The 23355-nt window shown below is 40.5% G+C and overlaps 1 protein-coding gene across 1 annotated transcript in view; it reads left to right on the top strand.

The window, feature by feature from the left end:
• Nucleotides 1-23355, top strand: part of HMGXB3 (HMG box domain containing 3) — a 52624-nt gene that overhangs the window by 15581 nt on the left and 13688 nt on the right. Inside the window, exons 6-13 of the mRNA XM_011985373.1 lie at nucleotides 2678-2809; nucleotides 8397-8812; nucleotides 10839-11014; nucleotides 11153-11250; nucleotides 14731-14829; nucleotides 16447-16596; nucleotides 20190-20491; nucleotides 20967-21094. Of these exons, the coding sequence (XP_011840763.1) occupies nucleotides 2678-2809; nucleotides 8397-8812; nucleotides 10839-11014; nucleotides 11153-11250; nucleotides 14731-14829; nucleotides 16447-16596; nucleotides 20190-20491; nucleotides 20967-21094 (1501 nt within the window). The remainder of the gene's footprint in view (nucleotides 1-2677; nucleotides 2810-8396; nucleotides 8813-10838; nucleotides 11015-11152; nucleotides 11251-14730; nucleotides 14830-16446; nucleotides 16597-20189; nucleotides 20492-20966; nucleotides 21095-23355) is intronic.

Raw genomic sequence — 23355 nt, 5'->3', positions numbered from 1 at the left:
CAGCCCAGAATGTGGTCTGTCTTGATAAATGTTATGTACACTTGAAGAGAATGCATAGTCTGCTATTGGGTGGAATGTTCTATACATATCTAATTAGGTCAGATTGATTGATAATGTTCAACCCTTTTATATCCTTACTGATTTTGTCTACTTGTTCTATCAGTTATAAGAGAAAGCATCTGGCCAGGCACGGTGGTATGTGCCTGTAATCCTAACACTTTGAGAGACTGAAGCGGAAGGATTGCTTGAGCCCAGGAGTTCAAGACCAGCCTGGACAAGGCAGGGAGACCCCATCTCTACAAAAAGCAAAAAATTAGTTGGGTATGGTGGTACACACCTATAGTCCCAGCTACTCGGGGCTGAGGTGGGAGGATTGCTTGGGCCCAGGAGTTGGAGGATACTCCAACTGTGATTGTACCACTGCACTGTAGCCTAAGCAACAGATTGAGATTCTCCAAAAAAAAAAAAAAAAAAGGAGGTGACATCTAACTATCCTTGTAGATTTGTCTATTTCTTACAGTTCTCTTAATTTTTATGTCATTAATTTTGACTCTATTGTGAAGTATGTAAGCATCTAGGATTGTTGTGCCCTCTTGATAAATTGACCCCTTTGTTGTTATGAAATGACCTTTATCTCTAGTAATCTTTGTTCTGAAATCTACTTTGTCTAATGGCTAGCTTTTAAAAATTATTGTTATATCAATAAATTTATTTTTCCATCCTTTTAACTAATTTATATCTTCATAAAGTGTTTTTGTTTTGTTCTGCTTTGTATAGATAGCATATAGTTTGAATATAAAAGCAAGACCCTCTGATGGTCTCTGTCTTTAAAAGAGGTTGTTTATGCCATTAATATTTAATATGATTATTGATATGGTTACATTTAGATCTATTATCTTACTATTTGTCTCATCTATTTTGTTCTGCCTTCTTCTGATGTGATTATTTTTTATGGATCTGTTTTCTTTCTTTTATTGGCTTATTAGCTATTGACTTTGTTTTGGTTATTTTAGTAGTTTCTTTAGGGCTCAAGTACAGATTTTTAACTTACCAGTTTATCTTCAAAAATGTCTGCTGCAGATAAACAATATGTTGCAGATAAGAAAGCTGCAATATTTTAAAATAGGAACAGCCTGTAGCTTTGACTCATGGAGAAACTGCTTGTTTCTCCTGAGTCTTTATTCTCCTGGAAATTACTGTTCTTTCATGCTCTAATAAATGTCAGCCAAGCACTTCTAGAAAAGTGTTTTATAATTAATACTTAGGACTGAAACATCATCCTTGAACATTTAGCAGTTTTTTTCCTAAAGTCATTTCTCTAGCCTACTGTTAAGGAATATTTCCAAGTTCATGGTAATTTTCTTATAAAACTAACTTATCTTAAATTTTTACTCTGCTTTCTTGAGGTGTTCAGAATGAGAATTATACATTGGCCACAACCTGAGAAAGGATCAGAGATGTTTTATATTCTAGTATTAATAGTCTCTCACAAGCATGTAGAATCTAAATGAATGTTTTCTCATTCCTTATGTCACTTTCTCAGCAAGACACGCCTATGAAATAGGAAAAACAGGTGATTTTACAGAGGAAGAAACTCAGGGCCCAAGAGTTAAGGTCCCTTACCACCAGGTCATTCAGTGTATTAGTGGCAAAATTGGAACCCAAATCCTGGTCTTTCTCTCTTTTGGTGCCATGCGACTTCACACTCATCCTTGACTTAATACCACTGTCATAATTGCTTTTTCCTTAGGCTTCCTTGCAGAGGTAGCTAATGGTAGTTTAGTGTTCCCCAAGGGAGTTTTTTGCTTTTCGACTGGGCTAGGTAAGCTGGGATTAATAGCTGAGTAAACATTCATATGTGACAGAACAAATCTGACAGAGAAATGGATTTTTTTTCCAGCCTTAATCTAGAAGTGAAGCATGACTAATGAATAAGTCATTTCTATTTGTAGCTGAAATATAATAACCCATTGTAATACATTTTGCTCAAAGGGAGATCGGTGGAGATGATAAGAGCCAGTGGCTATATATATTAATATGCAAATAACTACATTCTGTTGAGTATCAAAGGATAGGGCCTGGCTTATACCCTGAATTGCCCTTGTTTTTTCAGTGACCATGGATCTACTTTTATTCTGAATCCCAGGTCCTTGGTTGTCTGAAGAATGAAGATGAAGCAAATTCTTTGAAGTATTTAGAGCCAGAGGGTGCAGCTGGATGCATAGAAGGAATGTTAGACCAAGAATAGAGAAATCTGGGTTCTAGGTCTAGCTCTGCCCTTGATTGATGATATGAAGCAAAGCATTTAAACCTCAGTAGTAATAATACATACTTAATACGATTGCTGAGAGTATTAAATGACATATTGATAAAGTGTTTAGCACTGTGTGGTGCCTAGCTCAATGCATAGCAACCAGCACTTTCTTCATTCTTCTGGTACCTAATTGTAACGTTGGGCAATTGTCTTTCCCCATTTGAACTTAGTTTCTCCATTTCTAAAAAGTGAATTTGTTGTATTGTAGTACCTTTCCAACACTGACCTTTTATGGTAGGATTATGAATTGGTTATCCTTCCATAAGCTCGTGACCTCCTGGTGTTGGCTGTGGTTATAGTGGTCATCTGAATCCGAGAGAGGTTGGATTGTTCTATTGATTCTGATGTACTCTTTATTTACAGACCACTACATATACCCGCCGGGGCCATGGGACATGCACCAGCCCAGGGTGCTCCTTTACATATGTCACCAGGCACAAGCCACCTAAGTGCCCTACCTGTGGTAACTTCCTAGGAGGGAAGTGGATTCCAAAGGTAAGGTACATTGGCTGTTGCTGCTTTGGAAGCCTCACAGAGTAGGCTTTCTGTTTGCCATTAGGAACAGGTGATTTTTAAAAAGTTAACATTTGTTTTTACTGTCTGACTATACAAGTAAATCATTTCCATTATATATAGTTTGTTTAAAAAACACAAGAAAAATAAATTGTTATCCAAACTCATATACCATCCAAAGAAAAGCCATTATTAACATTTTGGTGTACTTCGTTCCAGTCTTTTTTTCTGTGAATAAGTTCTGCATCTGTTTTTTTCTTCTTCTTTCCCTTCTTTTTTTCCTTTTCCAATAGAGATGGGGTCTTGCTCTGTTGCTCTGGCCTGAAACTGTCTCCTGTCTTGGTCTCCGAAAGTGCTGGGATTACAGCACTGTGAGCCACTGTTTTCCCTTTTTTTCTATTTTTTCGTGGATATCTCCAATACTATAATATTTTACTTTTTTAAATTTAACATATCATGCCTTTAAATATTCTTCAGAAATATTACCTGTTTCATAATTTCCATGAACTACTACACCATGTTTATTTACTTATTTCTGTCATCCCCTTATCTATATATATAGATGTCTATATCTGTGTCTTTAACATTTTTATTTAACACTCATCGCCAGTTAACAGTGTTTCTGTTTATGTCACATTGTGAGTTCCTTAATGACCTTGGTATCCCCCACAGTCTTTGCCCATAGAAGACACTCAAGAAATAAATGAGCATCACAGCTGTGCCCTTTTGAAGTTGTGTTTAACATGCTGTCACCTGTGTATGCTTGGTGTGCACCAGATAAAACATACATACTTGCTACATTTTTTATATGAAACTATACATTTTAAGGGCTAAAATGGATGGAATAGGCAGTAGATTCTCACCTAGTTCAGAGAGGAGAGACATTTATAAGGCCTGGGACAGACAGGAAAGGTTTTATAGAAGAGAGAGAGTCTTGAAGAATCAACAGAATTTGGGTGGGTAGAAAAGGAAAGAGAGGACATTATTTTAGTGAAAATTGCTTAGGTTGGGATTGTGATGATCACATGTTTAACTCAGCATGGTCCAAACTTACATATGTGTAGAAAAACCTTATAGCAGCATACCTTAAATTTCTCCAGGGCAATTTTCACATCTCTTTGAGAAATAACTGGGATGGTGACTTTTGCCCTCTGGATGAGTGTTTTCGCTTCTGGCTAAGTTCAGGGTAGCACCAATTCCAGGAGACAGAACAGGATAATTGAGAACACAATTCTGGAGTTAGCTACCTCAGTTCAGACCCCTACTTCCCATGGTTTTTAACTATGTAATCTTGGTCAAGACATTCTATATCTGTTCTGGATTTAAGTTTTGTCTCATCTGTAAATAGAAGTTAGTACCTACTTCATTAGGGATGTTAGCAGGGTCACATAAGATTATCCATATAGACTAAATGGCACAGTTTCTGGTATATATTAGATCTTCAGTGAATGCCCTGCTATCATCATGATAGACATCAATGTAATTATTAGCCCTACTATTGCTCTTCATGTTACCACTTCTAGGGTCAGGAAGGACCTAGTGCTAATATCTCACAGGAGGTTTTGTAAAGCTCTTATGCCATCTTCTCTGATGTGCTTCTGTGAAGCCATCAGTGTATTCCCACTGTATTCCCCAAAAAGGCAGTTCTCTAGCTGCAGTAGGGAGATTGAACTGGATAGTAGTCAGAATTTTCCTTGGCCTTTCTTGACCAATGCAAAGCAGGTCTCTTGAATGACCATATTTCCTGCACGTGTGCATGAAAGACTGTCAGTGATCGTTATGGGCTTGTCCCTCCTGCAGGCTATTTTTACTTTGGCTTTTTCATTTCTTGTATGTATGGTTTCTTTCCACTTTGATTGAAATAACTTTTGTTTTTTTTGAGACAGAGTCTCTTGCTATGTTGCCTAGGCCCATTTCGAATTCCTGGTCTCAAGTGATCCTCCTGCCTCAGCTTCCTGAGTAGCTGGTACTGTAGGCATATGATATCATACCATCATACCTGGCTTTAACTGAAATAACTGTTTTTGTTTCTGGTTTTTTTTGAAGATAGAGTCTTGCTGTATTGCCCAGGCTGGATGGCACGATCTCAGCTCACTGCAGCTTCCACCTCCCAGGTTCAAGTGATCCTTATGCCTCAGCCTCCCGAGTAGCTGGGATTACAAGCATGTGCCACCACAGCCAGCTAGGTTTTTTTGTATTTTTAGTAAAAATGGGGTTTCACCATGTTGGCCAGGCTGGTGTCGAACTCCTGGCCTCAAGTGATCCACCTGCCTTGGCCTCACAAAGTGTTGGGATTACATGTGTGAGCCACGGTGCCCAGCCTGAAAAACTTTAGAGCCGTGGTTCTCTTACTAAGATCAAGCTGATGGCATGAAAACATTTTTTTTCTTAGCTACCTTCCCCCCATCTTGACTTGCTAAGTCAGAATTTGCCAATGTATTTTGCAAGAATTACCATGTAAAGAGTAGATACTGTGATCTCTAAAGCTTATAGAAACAGAATAAGTGAGAGAAGATAGGTAACATTTTGCCATCAATGCACTTAGAATTTTAGAAATAAAATTGACTTTGATTATCAACTACTTCAACTCTTTTGAGTTTCCAGCTGAGGAAAAATAGATTTTAGAAAAGCGACTTACTAAATTCACACAGCTAATTATCCCATTGCCTTTTCCATTAAACCACACTTCTCAGGCATTGCTCTACTGTTGAGCTGCAGAATGTAAGACAAGCTTGTCCAATCCATGGCCCAGGATGGCTTTGAATGAAGCCCAACACAAATGCATAAACTATCTTAAAACGTTGAGATTTTTTGTTTTTTAACAACTGGTAATCAATGTATTAAAATAGTTGACTTAAGCATCTGTAGTGGTGACTTTCATCTCAACTCCTGGCTCAGTACTGATGGAAGTAATCTGCTTAATTTCAGAAGGACTGTGCAAGTCAATTAGTTGTTTGTGGATTCTCCTATGGAAACATTCCTGTGTCTTAGAACCTTGACCACAAATTTTTCTTGTAGTGATTCTCAAAGTCTTGGTAGGCATTCGAACTGATCCTTTCACTGAGATTATTTTCCTTTGCTCCTCTGATCAAGTCAGCACACATCTTCTCCAGGGATTTTTTGTTGCAGCTCGTTAGAATGATTTGAATTCGGTGAATTGCCACCTCCAGCTCCATGAGTGTTTTTCCGGTATCTTTAAAAGCCTTGGCTGCAGCGGGCTTCCTGACCGACTTGTTCCTTGGCGAGAGAGAACAGCGGTGAGTCAGGAGCAGGAGCGGGCAGGAGCGGGCGGACCGCAGCTCTGCACCACCTACGACCGTGTCTTCCTCAAAGAGCAAAACATTACGATATTTTTGTGTGTGTGATTATTTTATTTTTATTTTTTTTTAACTCATCAGCTATTGTTAGTGTATTTTGTGTGTGACTCAAGACAATTCTTCCAATGTGGCCCAGGGAAGCCAAAATTGGACACCCTTGATCTATTAATAAAATTTCTTGAATTCTGATTTTTGAAGCAGCAAGTATAATTTGTCTCTAAAAGCTCCAAGTGTGTTTGTGCCAGGCAGGAAATGACTTGCCTTTTGTTGTATTGTTCTAGAGTTCATACTGGCTAAAGTTAGCCCAAGAAATATGTGGCATAGTTCTCAGTGAATTGAATAAAACAAAAGATAGTATATAAGGCTGTTTAGCTCAAGGCTTCATTCTTAAGGCTCTCCAATGGCAGCAACTGAGGTCTCTCTGAGCCTGCAGCCTGTTTTATTTACCATAAATTTTGAAAGTAACATCTAATATGAGTAGGCTGAGTTAATGAAATGTGAGATCACCAGGTAGAGTTGTTTTGCTCAGGTTGCTTAAATTACCCAATCTTTCTGCAGTGATTTTTGTCTAAAATAGCCTACTTAGTAGGCAGTGTTTGCTCAAAGATCTTATCTCAAGAAATGAGTTTAGTCTCCTGTTTTTCTAATTTTCTCTCTCCTGCAGTAAATAAACTCTGTGCACTTGACTTGGAGTTTCTCGTCATGTTAACTCACTCTCTTAGAGTCTGAGAATGCTTTACCAAAGAGCTCTTAAGAGGTCACCTGTTACTGGCTCTTCTTTTTTTTTTCCAGACAGGGACAGGGTCTCGCTCTGTCATCCAGGCATGAATACAGCTCACTGCAGCCTCAGCCTCCTGGGGTCAAGTGATCCTGCCACCTCAGCCTCTCTAGTAGCTGGGAAAACAGGAACACAGGCTGCATACCACCATGCCTGGCTAATTTTTTTTTTTTTTTTTTTTTTTTGTAGCGATGTGGTCTTGCCATGTTTCCCAAACTGGTCTTGAACTCCTGGGCTCAGGCGATCCTCTTGCCTCAGTTTCCCAAAGACTTAGGATCACAGGCATAAGCCATGGCGCCTTGCTGTTACTGGTTCTGAACTAGAAGTGCAGTGTGCAGATGGCTTTAGAAATGTTGAGGGGTTTTGGGGTAGTAAGCCACTGGGAGATAAATCATATTGAAATTTAATGACATTGGCACAGACACTAAACTTCTGTAATGTGCAGGGAGGTCCTCCACGCTGAATAATTAGGTCACCCAAAATGCTGTCTGGCTCCTGTTGACAAACACTGAGAGCCCAACCCTTTGCTATTTCTTAAGGGGGAATGAGGATTCAATTGAAGCTTGCCTTACACCACATAACTAATTAGGAGTGGAGCTAAGCTTGATAGAACCTAGCCTTTATGTTTCCTAGTTTATAGTGCCCTTCACGATATGCATGGTGGGTAGAAAACCTTTCTGAAACCTATTCCAGAGACAACCACTATTTAAAAACTTTTTTTTAAAGTGTGCGGGTGTGTATGTAATACTGTTATTTCCACTGCAGTGCTAATTGGATAAAAGCTGAGACACCAAGGGCTTTTTAAAACCAGGTCTAGCTAAAATAGCGGCTGCCATTTTTAGTGAGTTTGAGTATTTATAGCAGATAATAATGCATGAGTTAATTTGATCCAGTGCAAAGTATGTGACATATGTGTAAGTCATTCTTTAGACTCTGGAAGAATCTTAAGAATCTTAAAGAATCTGGAACAAAAAATAGAATTTTTCCCAAAGGAGGTGAGAAAATTTGAATCTGTCCACATGAGGTTGTGGCCACACTGGGATTAACTGAATCTCATAAAAGGACCACCAAGGTGAACAACTTAGGACTTTTAGTTCCTGTATGGCAGTATGTCACCCTCTTTCTAGACACAGAGAAGTAGGCTTTGAATAATGTCAAACTAAATGTAAAACTAAAAAATGCCGACATTTGGTTGATGAAACCTGGAGAGGCTTTTCAATAAGAATTCATTAGAAGATGAATAGCTTTATTCAGATGAAGGCGTTTAATACTATAGTGAAAGGAGCCTGTAGCCAGAAGACTTAGATTCAGGCTAGTTTTACACTTGAGACCTTAAGTTAACTTCTTCGTTTCATGGACCTTAGTTTCCTTATTTGTCGCCCATATGTTATTAAAATGATCAAATAAGAGAATGTTTGTGAATGTCATCAACTGTAAAATGCCTTATGTATACAAGGTATTCTTATTTTTCTAGGAAAAGCCAGCCAAAGTAAAAGTGGAATTGGCTTCTGGTGTCTCTTCCAAAGGCTCTGTGGTGAAAAGAAATCAGCAACCTGTCACCACTGAGCAAAATTCCTCTAAGGAAAATGCCTCCAAACTGACTCTGGAGAATTCGGAAGCTGTAAGCCAGCTCCTGAATGTAGCTCCTCCCAGAGAAGTAGGTGAGGAGAGTGAGTGGGAGGAAGTGATCATCTCCGATGCCCATGTTTTGGTTAAGGAAGCTCCTGGGAATCGTGGTACAGCAGTCACTAAGACACCAGTCGTCAGAAGTGTGCAGCCTGAGGTCACTCTGGGGACAGCTGACAATGACAGTCCTGGAGCAGACATACCAACACCATCTGAGGGGACAAGCACCTCCAGTCCACTCCCTGCTCCTAAAAAACCTACAGGGTAAGTCAGTGTGTTTGTATAATATAGAATTGTATTTAAAATAACAGCTTTGGAAATACCCCATGTTTGTTTTATCCCATGTCCTTACAGCATGCCTTAGAGAGGCAGCAGAGCCCAGGCAGTGGTTCCTGTTTTAGAGATACAGAAACCAAGGCCTAGAGATATATAAAGATTGTCCCTTCCCCTTGGACTCTGCTATCCATGTACTGCTGTCAGATTACTTACACATCTCTTCTTATCAGTCTCCCTAAAGCAGTTATTAGAGTCTTGCTGGCACAGGCTCTGGGCAGTATTAAAACTGTGAGTTACCAGTCCTGGATACTGGATTTGGAAAGAGAAGCTTTATTAAAGCATCCTGTAGAAAGAGTTCTGGCCTGATGGTCAGAGAACTCAGTACTGGTTCCAACTGTTTCTGGCTTCTGTTTGACCTTGGACGTTGTCACTTCATGTCTGTTGACCTCAGTTCTCTCCTCTGAAAAATCTTGAGTTGGGTATTAGAAAATCTCTTCCTCACAGGCTGACTGTACAAACTGAAGATTGTGTATAAAACATGCAACCGAGTACCTTGTAAGTTGGAGGAAGTCACTATCTTTTTCTCCCCTTTTCCTCCTTAATTGATTCTGCGTATATCCCTTCCCTGAGGAAGTTGTGTTCTTGTAACTGAAGACCCTTATTTGTATCAGTGGTTCTCAACTGGTAACAGTTGTGCCCACAGTGGACACCAGAAGCCAATTCCACTTTTAACTTTGGCTGGCTTTTCCTGGAAAAATAAGAATGCCTTGTATACCTTGTATACAAATATGTATGTGTGCATGTATATATATTTTTCCTACTTTTTTTTTTTAAACACAAATCATAGCACAACATACTTCTACATCTTATTTTTTATTTTTATGTTTATTTTTATTGTTTGAGACAGGGTCTCGCTTCGTCATTGAGGCTGGAGTGCAGTGGCGCGAACACAGCTCCCTGAAGCCTCACCCTCCTGGGCTCAGTCGATCTTCCCATCTCAGCCTCTCGAGTAGCTGGGACTACAGGCACGCACTACCACACCTGGCTAATTTTTGTATTTTTTTTTGTAGAGATGGGGTTTTGCCATGTTGCCCAGACTGGTCTCGAACTCCTGGGCTCAGGTGATCCACCTGCCTTGGCCTCCCAAATACATCTTGCTTTTTTTTTGGAATGGAATCTTGCTCTGTCGCCCAGGCTGGAGTGCAGTGGTGCCATCTCATTTCACTGCAAGCTCTGCCTCCTGGGTTCACACCATTCTCCTGCCTCAGCCTTCTGAGTAGCTGGGACTACAGGCGCCTGCCACCACGCCCGGCTAATTTTTTGTATTTTTAGTAGAGACAGGGTTTCACCTTGTTAGCCAGGATGGTCTTGATCTCCTGACCTTGTGATCTGCCCACCTCGGCCTCCCAAAGTGCTGGGATTACAGGCGTGAGCTACTGCGCCTGGCCCCATCTTGCTTTTTTTTTTTAAAAATAATGTGGCAATATACTTTGGCGATGGTTTTGTATATTTAAAGGGTGAACCTATGCACTTTAGAACTTTTGTTTAAGACATGTAAATCACTTTTTATTTAGGCCTTCTGCAGTGCAGGCCCTGTGCTCAACATTGGTGCTGCAAAGATGAAGCAAACATGGACTCTGTTCTCTAGGGTCTCTAAGCTGCTGTCATAAGTATGTGCTCTAACTAGAGGTAGATTAAATGTTATAGCTATAATAGCGATTGGCATTACTTGCTATAGACATTGTTTTACACTTCTTTGTCTTCGCAGTGACTCCATAACGTATAGGTAATTACCGTTCCATTTTACATGTTAGAAACTGGAAGTTAACAGAAGAATGAAATTACTTGCCCCAGGCCGCACAGCTATTTAGTGGTTGAATTTGAACTCAATCTGTCTAAAGCTTGATAGCTGAACTCCAATACTATCCTCTAATAAAGCACTATATAGAGATTGCACTTTGGTTTTCTTCCCTTTGTTCCCGAATTTCCAGATTTCTCTTCTTATTCTTTTCAGAGTTGACCTGCTTACCCCTGGGTCCAGAGCTCCAGAGCTTAAAGGCAGAGCACGGGGCAAGCCCTCATTACTGGCTGCAGCAAGACCCATGAGAGCGATTTTGCCAGCCCCAGTTAATGTGGGGCGAGGCAGCAGCATGGGACTGCCCAGGGCCAGGCAGGCCTTTTCCCTGAGTGGTAAGGGCTGGGGCATACCTGGGATGGAGGGGCTGTCTGATAGGAAAGGGACAGGAGTAGGGGGTTGAGAATGGACATAGAGACTTGGGGAGACTCTGAATGCACTGAAGTCACCAGTTTGGCTCCTGTTTCTCTCAGATAAGACTCCTTCTGTGAGGACTTGTGGTCTGAAGCCAAGCACACTGAAGCAGCTGGGCCAGCCCATTCAACAGCCATCTGGCCCTGGTGAGGTGAAGGTAAGACCCATTTTCCAGAGTGGGAGCTGTTTGAGGGTCTGGCTGCTGCCATTTAATGTATCAAAACTATAGGTAAAGGCAGATCCCAATTCTTACACGTTGGCAGACCTCTGGGAGGAGGTTAACATGAATGATTTATCTATTTTTTAAGTAATTTCTTTTTATAAAGTGAATACATGTTTTTAAACCTTAGAAATAATTTATAACAGAAAAAAGTCGCAAAAATAAAAATAGTACAGAGAACACCCGTATACTCTTTACCTAGAGTGACCTATTGTTAATGTATTAGCCCATTTTGCTTTATCTTTTTTGTTCATGTGTGTTCCCCCCGCCATGTGTGGGTGTGTACACGTGCATGTGTGTAAAATACACATTATAGGATAAGTTATGCCTTTATGCTTGTTTGTGTATTTCATAAGAATAGGGATATTCTTTTTTTTTTTTTTTTTTGGTGGCGGGGTCTTGCTTTGTCACCTAAGCTGGAGTGCAGTGGCACAATCTTAGCTCACTGCAGCCTCCACCTCCTGGGTTCAAGTGATTTTGCTGCCTCAGCCTCTCCTGAGTAGCTGGGATTTCAGGAGCACACCACCATGCCCAGCTAACTTTTGTATTGTTGTTAGAGATGGGGTTTCACCATGTTGGCCGGGCTGGCCCTGGACTCCTGACCTCAAGTGATCCACGCACCTCAGCCTCGTAAAGTGCTGGGATTACAGGCGTGAGCCACCATGTCCAGCCTAGAATAGGGATATTCTTTTACTGAAACATTGATGCATATCTTTACTTTCCCATTCATATTCCAAATTGTGTCAGTTTGACCTGTGAGCCCTGAAAATCTGAGACAGGTCTCAGTTAATTTAGAAAGCTTATTTTGCTAAAATTGAGGACATGCACCTGGGACACACCCTCGGGAGGTCCTGATGACATCTGCCCAAGGTAGTCATAGCAGTTTGGTTTTATACATTCTAGGGAGACATAAATCAACATACACAAGATGAACATTGATTCAGTCTGGAAAGGCAGGACAACTCGAAGCAAAGGCAGGAAGACTCAAAGCAGGGAGGGGGCTTCTAGGTCATAGGTAGATAAGAGACAAGTGGTCGCATCCTTCTGAATTTCTGATTAGCCTCTCCAAAGGAGGCAGTCAGATATGCATTTATCTCAGTGAGCAGAGGGTGACTTTGAATAGAATGGGAGGCAGGTTGACCCTAAGCAGTCCCCAGCTTGACTTTTCCCTTTAGCTTAGTGATGTGGGGGCCCCACAATTTATTTTCTTTTCACAGACCCAATTTTTTATATATATATATATGTGTATATATATATATATATATATATTTTTTTTCCCCCCCCAGAAACAAGGTCTTGCTGTGTTGCCCAGGCCGGAGTGCAGTAGTGCAATCATAGCTCACTTCTGCCTTGAACTCCTAGGCTCAAGGAATCCTCCCGACTCAGCCTCCTGAGTAGCTGGGTGCACAGGCAGGCACCATCATACCAAGCTAATTTTTAAATGTTTTTTTTTGTAGAGATGGGGTCTCTTGCTGTATTGCCCAGGCTGATCTCAAAACTCCTGGCCTTAAATGATTCTCCCTCCTTGGCCTCCCAAAGTACTGGGATTACAGGCATTAGCCACCTCACCCAGTGTCTTTTTTATTTTATTGTATATTTTTAAAGCCTCTCCCATTCTAGGACAGTTCCTTTACATGGCATATTTTTCTCCAGTCTAAGATCCAGTCTAGGATCAGATATTAACATTTAGTTGTCATGTCTCTTTAGCTTCCTTTTAAAAATGAATGCATGATTGTAGAAAATAAAGAAAATTCAGGTAAAGGAGAAAGAAAAGTCCCTTATGATCCTGCCACCCAGAATGACCATCTGATATGCTTTCAGGTCTTTTCCTGAATTTGTGTTTATTTTTTACAATTTTTTAAAAATCAGAAACTTGGCTCTTACTCCATATACTATTGTGGCTTATATTTTCACTTCATTTAGTGATACAGATATTAAAAATTTTCTGGGTGTCCAGATTCCATGGATTAGTGGGGTTTGTTTGTTTGTTTGTTTTTAGCTGTATGTAGCTAGAATAATTATCAAGGTTTTTTTTTTTCCATGTCAAATGGGTAATGTGCTGACATTATAATGAGGTTTGAGGGAGGCACATCTCACCCATGTGCGTGAATACCAGATCGTCATACTTGTGAGCTATAAAAGGATCTATCAAAATGTCCTTAGCTAGCATTTTTCAAGCTTTTGATCATGACCCTCAGTAACAGGCATATTTTTATATTACTGCCTAGTAAACATATATACTAAAGGTTTAATGAAGCTGTGCCCTTACTATATGCAGTCACTTTTTTTCTCATTCGTATTTGCAAAATGCTGGTTTCAACCCATTAAATTAATGTTATGACTCCTCATTGGATTGTGGCCTGTAGTTTGCAGACCGTGTCATGGACCAGTTTGGAATAGGAAAACGGGTCTGCCATCTTCCTTTTCATGTGTTCTTTGTCAGTTAACTTCCTTTCTTTAACAGTTTTACATTTGCCCTAACAGGAATATCAACTGGCTTTTACTTTGAGAATTATTTTATTTTCCACACAGATATGGCAGCTCTGGGTGTATGTGTGATCTTGCGGTGTAGAAGGAAGGTATCTGGTTAGTGTCGGTAGTTTTGTAGATTTCCAGCCCCTAGATTCCTTCATGTACACTCTGTTACTTGGGTCAACCCCCGTCTTCTCTGTAAATAGTTTCCTTTTGATTGGTGACATTGGGTATTTGTTAAAAGCCACAAACTCTTTTACTAGTCTTAAACCAGTGAACAGGTACATGAAATACTCTGAAAATCAACTTAAATTCATTATTATAGAATAATTTTAATTTTGTTTGCTTTATCTTTTCTCTTTTTAGCTATATAAGTAAAATATACATTCCTTATAAAACATTTGAGGCTCATGCCTCTAATCCCAGCACTTTGGGAGGCTGAAGTGGGAGGATTGCTTTAGTCCAGCAGTTCAAGGCCAGCCTGGGCAACATAGTGAGACCCACATTGCTACAAAAAAAAAAAAAAGAAAATTTTGTAGATAGTGGTAAAGAGGGAGAAACAACCATGATTGTCCTCTTACCCTGTGACATTTTAGTGAATAATCTTTCAGACATCTTTCTATGCAAAGTTGTTCAACCATGTATTTGTATGTATAAAAGCTATTATGTGGTTTTATAACTCAGTAGTAGTTGCAAATCTGATTCATGGTGTTTCTAATACCTGGTATTAGAAACTGCACAGAAGCCTGTGGCAAGCCCTGGACTTGAACATGACACTCAGCCTTTGGTGGACTGGTGACTGCCAGCTGGCAGTCCAGAGGGCTCATTTGGAGAATAGCTCTACAAATTCCCTGGGAAAGCATTCCCTCAAGTTGTTTCAGGACATGGGACCTCAGGAGTTTGGCTAAGGTTCAAAAGCACTAAACAATTTGTTCTGATCCATAGCTACCAAGTGGCCCATCCAACAGGACTTCTCAGGTGAAAGTTGTGGAGGTCAAGCCCGATATGTTTCCTCCATATAAGTACAGCTGCACTGTGACATTGGTAAGTATGCAGCTAGCTGGTGGTGGGTTGACATGGAGGTTGTTTTGATTTTGTGGTTGAAGGTCAGTAGGAGGCTCGGGGAGAGGGTGGTTGTAGCTGGGAGGGAGAACAGCGTCAGGTATAGATTGTTAATGCTGAAGATCCCGTCCCTGATGCAAATGATAGCTACTGGATAAATCTGCTGGGTTGTTGTGGTCTCTTTCCAGGTGAGATTTATAAAGTGTAGGACAGCTGAGATTAGTGTATTTTTATTGAGAGCTGCCAGAGATGAGAATCCAGTCCAGATTTAACATTTAGCAGTCTTGGAACCTTTTAGCTTAGAAAGGGTGTTCCACAGTTACATTTAGGCGACATTGCCTTTTTCTCCCTAAAACAGAGTCCAGTTCAACACTGCTATCTTAAAGTAAAATAGAGAAGTACTTTAGTAAAGCAACTTATTTTGTTTAGCCTAGTGTTTCCCACAGGGGTTTTCTCTTTATTTTTTAACATAACACATATTAACATCCTAATGGACAAATGTGTGACATTGGGATCACCCTTTTGTAGGGCAGGCAGCATAGAGCAGGGAAATAAATGCTAGACAGCTGAGAGACTTGGTCCAAAAGGAGTTCTGGCTCTGCTGCTAGCATGCCGTATGCCCCTGGGCAAGATTCTTTCCTTCTGTGGTCCTCAGTTTCACTGTCTGTAAAATGCTGCATTGGTTTGGACATCTTTGGGGCATCTGTCACTCTCAATATTCCCTAATTCTGTTGATGCTTAAAGTATCAACCAGCCAGATGTCTTTTGGCAGTTTCTCAAGCTGATTTGATTAAGATGAACAGATTTTGAGAGAACAGCTAGATTTTTAAAAATTCTGGCCTCATAATGGCAAACAGGTTCAGAAAGGGTCATTCATTTGTTCAAAAAATATTTATTGAGCACATATTCTGTGCCAAGCTCTGTGCTGGGGATTCAGTAGCAAACAAGACAGCACGGTATGATGGGTTAATGTCTGGTCTGACCGGATCCCTAAGGAGAATGTGTCTCTTATCCTGGAGATGTGCTCAGATTTCTTTTTCCCGTGACCTAAATATAATCACTACCTTCTCCATGCCTTTACTCTCCATTCCCTTTGGCTACAGGAGGCAACTAGATTTACCATTTAGGGGGAACTACCCCTAAGTAGACCCTCTCTTCTGCTGATTAATTAGTAATTTGTCATAGGAGTTTAGATGCTAGAGCTTTAAGCTTTAATAGTCCATAAGTCACAGTTTGTCTTCAGGCAGGGCTTGAACTCTTTAGTTCACCAGTCTCTAGCCCTCTTTGTTTAAACAGACCTGCTTCACTCCACCAACTGCCTGGACCCTGAAGGCATTTGAGTTTCTGACCATTGAGAGTCTACTCTCTTGTTTCACAGATAGGGAAGGACTGGACTGGATTTGCCAAAAATTTACAGCCTATATTAAAAGTAAAAGGGTTAACTGCAGAAAAAAGGTTAAGGCTCTTGAAGTTAGGCTGAATCTAGTTTGCAGTTGCCACTCTCTTCTCTGATTTACTGGCAGCTGCTCATTCTGGTTCTGGGCTCTGCCCAGGTTTAACTTAATTTTTGTAGAATTGAACATTGGTCTTACTTTTTAGGATTTGGGCCTGGCTACATCAAGAGGCCGGGGAAAGTGCAAGAATCCCTCTTGTAGCTATGTCTACACCAACAGGCACAAACCTCGGATTTGTCCCAGCTGTGGTTTTAACCTTGCCAAAGACCGGACTGAGAAAAACACCAAGGCTATCGTGAGTTCTTTCCCCAAACACATCCCCTGGCCTGTTCTGGGCTCTGTTAGTGAACCTGTCTTAGTAGAAATAAGAGGATTTTTAAAGTACATGGTGGTAGTTAGAGCATCCAAACTGGAACCAGATTGTGGGTTCTGAACCTGAGCAAGTGCCTGCCGCCTTTTCGCCGAGCCTCCTTGTCCCCATTGCCAGGGTGAAGGGGTTGATTAGGTACCTTGATCTCTGAGAACCAAGAGTTCATTCACTGAAGAGAATGATATAGCACAGGCCTTAAGTAGGAGTCAAAGGAGAGGGATGAAAGGGTTGCATCCTCTTACCTCTGAGGCCTGATACTAGATCTGTAAGTTGATTTACTGTTTTGGTAAATAGAGAATGCCAAAGCTAAGACTTTGTAGATTAGGGCACCACTGCTTTCTCAGGTTCCTTGGAAAGCTTTTAGCTAATCAAAGCTTTATTTCTAGCAGTCTAGGCAAACCTCCTCTCTCAAGTTGGGCCAAACTACTTGGATAGTAAAATACATTCCACTTGGCTCCTTAGGGCTGCTATTATTACTATTACCAGGAAAAATGGGCATTTTCAGAGGTCCTCAGAATTTCCGTATGAGTATTTTAAAGTGAACAGAAAACAATTGCACTTGAGGCAGCAAATGGAATGACTAAAATAAGGGTAAGAAGAGAAATGTCACTGATCTGCCTTGGGGAAAGAAGGGATGGCACATAGAACAAACAGGTCAGGACCTGAGATGGAGCCTGGTCACTCCAGATCAAGTCTGGACCTTGAAAGACAGGCAGGTTTTGGATGGAAGGGGAAGGCATGCCATACTTAAGGATAAGTGTGAGTGAAAATGTGAGAAAGGAAAGTGGAACCAAAGTATGTGGGCACTAATGACTTGGTGGGAAAAACACTGGGGCTGGGAGTGACCCTGAGTTGGAAGCTTCCCTCTCCGGAGCTTTGTTTCTCCATTGGTAAAATAAGGTGGGCAAGGTAGATTAGATCTGGGCATTTTACTGTCAGAGTCAGGAGCCTTAGAGAAGACTGAGAATTGAGCTTCAAGGAGTTTATAAATCCCTGAAATTTCATGCAAAATGGGTCCGTAGCTTTCATCAGATTCTCTTGCTCCTCTGGATGCCTACTGCTGGAAGTAAGCTTTCTTCCCAGATTTTCAATGAGTTTTAATGTGCTCCTCTTGCCATAGCACTGATCACAGCCCATATTGACTGCTTTTCTTAACTCCCTATGAAACTACAATCTCTCCTAGGCCAGGTATGTCTGTTTTTCCTGCACCTTCTAACCCTGGAGCTTATATATACAAAGTGTGTCTATCTGTAATTAGGAGATAGAATTGAGTTCTGTGTAGGTAGAAGCTCTGAGCATTCCTTTCTTCTTCCAGTTCATTTTAGCTATTTGTGCGGTTTGCAGTGGAAGTGGATGTTACTCTCTAGATCTAGGATGATGAAGTGACTTAACTTTTCAAGTGACATAGGAAATTATCTAGGGACCTCTTGCCGATTTCAGATCCCACTCTTAAAACTTATATCCCTCTGTATTTGGTTAACTGAGAGCTGCCCACCCCCAGGACTCACCTCTGCAGACCCTCCATCACTTTCCAATCTCCTAAAGTTTGGAGAAATACAATGTAATTATTGCTTTCCACAAAGTAAAGCACTGGTGAGAACCACAGGTACCTTCTTGTGTGTTGTCATTTGGAGTCCGCTGGTGGCCAAATGTTTTCACATGTCTGAGCTGGAATGGTCTTCAGTCCTTTCTGTTCTTCATCTCTGGCTAGAGTCACAGGACAGTATTCCTGCCAAGTGGTCTCCAGCTATGGTTTCACAGTCATGACTGAGAACACACAGCCTCTCGGGGCAGCTCATTCTACTGTTAGTCAGCTCTTCTGTAGCCATTAATTAATTAATTCTCTCAGCCAGCATATATTGAATGCCTGCTATGGGCCAGGCTTTCAGAGATGAATAGGACGTGGCCCTTTTCCTTGAGAAGCTTACAGTCTAGTGGGAGAGAAAGATAACCAAACTATTACAAACGAAAATTGTCATAGGTATGCAGAGTTAATAAAAAGCTCCTTGTTATTAAGTGTCCTAGTCTGTTTTGTGTTGCTGTAAAAGAATACCTGAGGCTAGGCAATTTATAAAGAAAAGAAGTTTATGTGGCTCATAATATGGCAGTCTATACAAGAAGCATAGCACCAACATCTTCTTCTGATGAGGGCCTCAGACTGCTTCCACTCGTGGAGGAAGGCAAGGGGAGCCGGCATGCACAGAGATCACATACAGAAAGAGGAGGCAAAACTCATTCACCACCTCCCTTGCCCCTGCCCCACGTTAATCTACTCATGAGGGATCTGTCCCCCTGACCCAAATATCTCCCTTTAGGACCTGCCTCCAGTGTTGGGTTCACGTTTCAGCATGAGATTTGGAGAGGGTAAACATCCAGACTATAGCATTAAGCATTTAACTTCTACAGAACCATGTATAATGTGTCCATCAGATACGAATCAGTATCTTGTGTGTGTCTCAGGCATCATGCTGGTTGGGAATCAGTGAATAAGCAGAATTCCACCCTTACTGAAGCAGGGAGTGCAGTGGTTTAGCAGCTATCAAATGATGAATTCTGCAGTCAAGGGGTGCACTCAGAGAACACAAAGAGGGGAGTGATTTATGCTGCCTTGGCAAAAAGGATCAGGGAGGAGCTCCATTGAAGAGAGACCTGCTTGAGAAAGACCTATTTTTAATGAGTAGTTCAGAACATTGTTCCTGGAAGCCTCTGACTGGTATATAAAATTACCTTGTACCCAGAAGCCACTGAGAATTAAAGACGGATAACTTTAAGCAGTGCAGATACTTGTTTATATATCAAAACTATCATTCATAGAGCCTTCATTGCACCATAGGCATTGTGTGCTAAGTGCTTTACTTATAATGTCTTATTTAAACTGTGTAATAGCTCTAGATTACTATTTTCATGTGTCATTTCACAGATGAGGAAATTGAGACTCAGAAAGATTAAGTAAATTGCCTTGGGTCCCACACATACAGCTGTTAAGTGGCATATCCAGAACTGAAACCTGGGTCTGTTATCCTCTAAACCCCATACCTGATGAATGAAAGCTAAGTGTTGAATCCATTACCAAGAGTTGTATATAATCCTTTCGTTTACTGATGCAGGTTGAATATCCCTTATCTGAAGTCCTTAATACCAGAAGTGTTTTTGAATTATTTTATTATTTGCAATATTTGCAGAATACATACTGCTTGAACATCCCTAATCCAGTAATTCGAAATCTGAGATGTCTAATGAGCATATCCCTTGAATGTTGTCTCAGTGATCAAAAAGTTTCAGATTTCAGAGCATTTTGGATTTGGGTGCTCAACCTATAGAGAAACTGAGCCCCACAGAGAAAAATAACCAGCCTTTAGTCACACAGTGAGTTATTAGCTGAGCTGGTTAGGAACCTAGGTTTCCCACCTATCAGTCATGGGCCCTATCTGTCTACTGCTCCCAGTCTTTTATTATTTTAGCCTGAAGCTGGCTCTTTCTGCTCTGAGTGCTTGGTGATCAATCCACTCTCTTCTCAGGAGGTGAGCTCACCACTCCCAGATGTACTGAATGCCACAGAGCCCCTGAGCACAGCCCAGAGGGAGATCCAGCGCCAGTCCACACTGCAGCTGCTGCGCAAAGTCCTGCAGATTCCTGAGAATGAGTCAGAGCTGGCTGAGGTCTTCGCCTTGATTCATGAACTCAACAGCTCTCGACTTATCTTGTCCAACGTGAGTGAGGAGACAGTCACCATCGAGCAAACCTCTTGGTCGAATTATTATGAGTCTCCGTCCACGCAGTGCCTTCTCTGTAGCAGCCCATTATTCAAAGGGGGACAAAAGTAAGCACCCCTTAACTCTGCCCCTAGCTGCCCCATCCCAGTTGGTTCATATTGCTCCTTTCTTCAGAAAACTTATATTAAAGCTGTAACTGTGAAGATGTTATTCTCTGCCGTTTCCAGGCTTCCTTTACCTTTCTGATTGCTAAAAGTAAAGTGATAATTGGTAATTCTCATTTCTGTTGAAATGCCTGAAATTTATCACCAGCTTAGGATTTAGTTTACATCTGGACTGCCCCACACAGTGTTTAGGTTTGGGAGTTCATTGGGATTGGTTAAATTGTGTAATAAATTCAGAGTTACATTAATTGTAGGGGACGATTCCACAGATTCCAACAAAGTGGAAATACCTACCAGAAAACCTAGAAAATCCTAAGCTCCAGCAAATGAGAATTTGCCATTGATCACTGAGCCTTGCAACGACATAAGGAAGTCTCTTTCCCTTCTTTTTTTTTGTTGGTGATGTTTCTGGTACTAGCTCCCTGGCTGGGCCCCAGGAGTGCTGGCTGCTGACAGCCAGCCGTCTGCAGACAGTGACTGCCCAGGTGAAGATGTGTCTGAACCCCCATTGTCTGGCCCTGCACAGCTTCATAGACATCTACACAGGTGGGTGCCAACCTTCTCTTCCCTCAGAGAATCCAAAAGCAGGCTTGGGAACTGCCTTTTTGGATGAGACCTTGGGCTCTTTGAGGACCGGACCTTCTCAGATAGGGTTTCTGAGGAAGGGGGAATCTTCTTCCTAAATGTCTTAGTCCCAGAAGATGACTTTTACCTCTCAAGTGTTGAAGCTCTTAACTGGGATCTTTAAAATAACATCTTCGTTGTGGACGGGCTGGAAAATGCAGACAGACAAAAAGAGGAAACAAAAAATCAAGAGCATTCCTACTGCCATGAGATAAACACTTAACAATGTTCTCAATCTTCCAGAAATGTTTATTCATCTGTGCAGAATATAAGAAATTATAGGATTTATAGGTTTATAGTCTTTCTTTGAACAAAAGTGCGGTTGTGCTAGGTGTTGTTTTGGAATGTGCTTTTTAAATTTAGGGGTACATCATGGGCATCTTCCTGTGCCAGCAAGTAGAGAAGTACATGACCATTTTTAAAGGGATGTATGGTGCTCCATTTTACACTTTTGTGATTCAGTCTTTGTGTACAGCCCTAATTTGTCTTTTGGACAAATACTCAGAAGTGGAATTGCCCCACATTTACCCTTTCCTACCCTATTATTCATCAACATCAGGCATTTATGGAACACTCACCATTTTTGGTTGAATCCTAAATTTTGTTTGTAGAATTGAGTGCTAAAGATGAAAGCATATTTGTGATGTATTCTCTTTGTCTTAGAACTTAATGGTGCTTTATTTTGAATTCGTGTTTTTAATGTCTTATATTATTAGATTGAATTTGTACTATTTTATGCTCTTGCCAACAGTTAACAAGAGTGCCTATTACCCTATAGTGTATCTAGGCCAGTACTCAGGATTATATATTTGTTTAATCAACATGTATTTTAAAATGTACATGTAGTTAAGTGTGTTGCTCCCAGTTCCGTCATTTCTGACAGATATACTAAGTGGTGTAACTGCCTTCACAATCAATATATAGAACAGGTCTATCACCCAAAACATTCTCTTCTACTGTTCCTTTGTATTTAAACCCACCCCCTCCCCCAACCTCTGGTAACTGTTTGATCTCATCTTTATCCATATAGTATTCTCTTTCCCAGAATGTCATGTAAAAGCAATTATAGCACGTAGCCTTTTAAGTCTGGCTTCTTTCAGTAAGCTAATCCTTTGAGAGTCATCCATGTTGTCTTTATCAGTGGTTTGTTCCTTTTTATTGTGGAGTAGTTTTCTGTTGTGTCGATGTACAGCAGGTTGTTTATCTGTTCCCCGTGGGAGGATATTTGGTTTGCTACCAGTGTTTGGCAGTTACGAATAGAGCTGCTGTAAATATTTGTGTACCAATATGAAATGAAACCTAAGTCTTCATTTCTCTTGGGTAAATACCTAAGAATCAGATTGCTGGGTCATATGGTAAGTGTGTGTTTAATTTTATAAGAAAACAGCATTACCAAAGTGGCTGTACCATTTTGCATTCCTTCCCACAGTAGGTAAAAGTTACAGTTTGCTCTGCATGCCAACACTCAGCATTATCTGTTTTTGTTTTTCAGCCATTCTAATACGCATGTCTCCATATAAATTGTAGAGTCAGCTTGTCAGTATCTGCAAAGTCCTGCTTGAATTTTAATTAGATTGTGTTCAATCTGTACATATCAATTTGGGAAATTTTGACATGCCTAAAAATGTTGAATCTTCCAGTCCATAGTCTTTCTCTCCATTTTAATAGGTTATCAGTTTTTCTAGTTTCAGCATATAGGTCCTGCACGTATTTTGTTAGACTTACATGTAAGTATTTTACTTTTTTTTTCAGTCCTAAATGACATGGTTCAGTTTCCAGCTATTCATTGCTAGTATAGAAATACAATTAAGTTTGTCTGTTGACTTTGTTTTTGTAGATGAGTATTATAATTTTTTTAAGTTTATCAATTTTATAGGTAAAAATTTGTATATAACCTGTTAATTTGTTGTATTTCTTTGTGCTAGGTAGACTATATGTCCTTTTTATGATCCTTTATGAGTTTTTTTCTATAGTAAATTTCTTTTGTGAGTGTTTTCATTCTTCTTTTGGGCTTTTCTTGACAGTTTTCTCTGAGTTTATCACTCTGTTTATTCAGTTTTACCTCTAGCCTGTCAGAATGTGGTATCAGTTGTCTTTTACATTTGTACTTGGTGATTTCTAGGGGCATCATGACTCTTTTGCTTTTTTATTTTGTTTTTGTTTTTTTTTTTTTTTATTTCATT

The sequence above is a fragment of the Mandrillus leucophaeus genome, unplaced genomic scaffold (genome assembly GCF_000951045.1).
Source record: "Mandrillus leucophaeus isolate KB7577 unplaced genomic scaffold, Mleu.le_1.0 Scaffold282, whole genome shotgun sequence".
NCBI classification, from domain to species: Eukaryota; Metazoa; Chordata; class Mammalia; order Primates; family Cercopithecidae; genus Mandrillus; species Mandrillus leucophaeus.
This window is presented reverse-complemented; position numbering and strand designations above follow the sequence as displayed.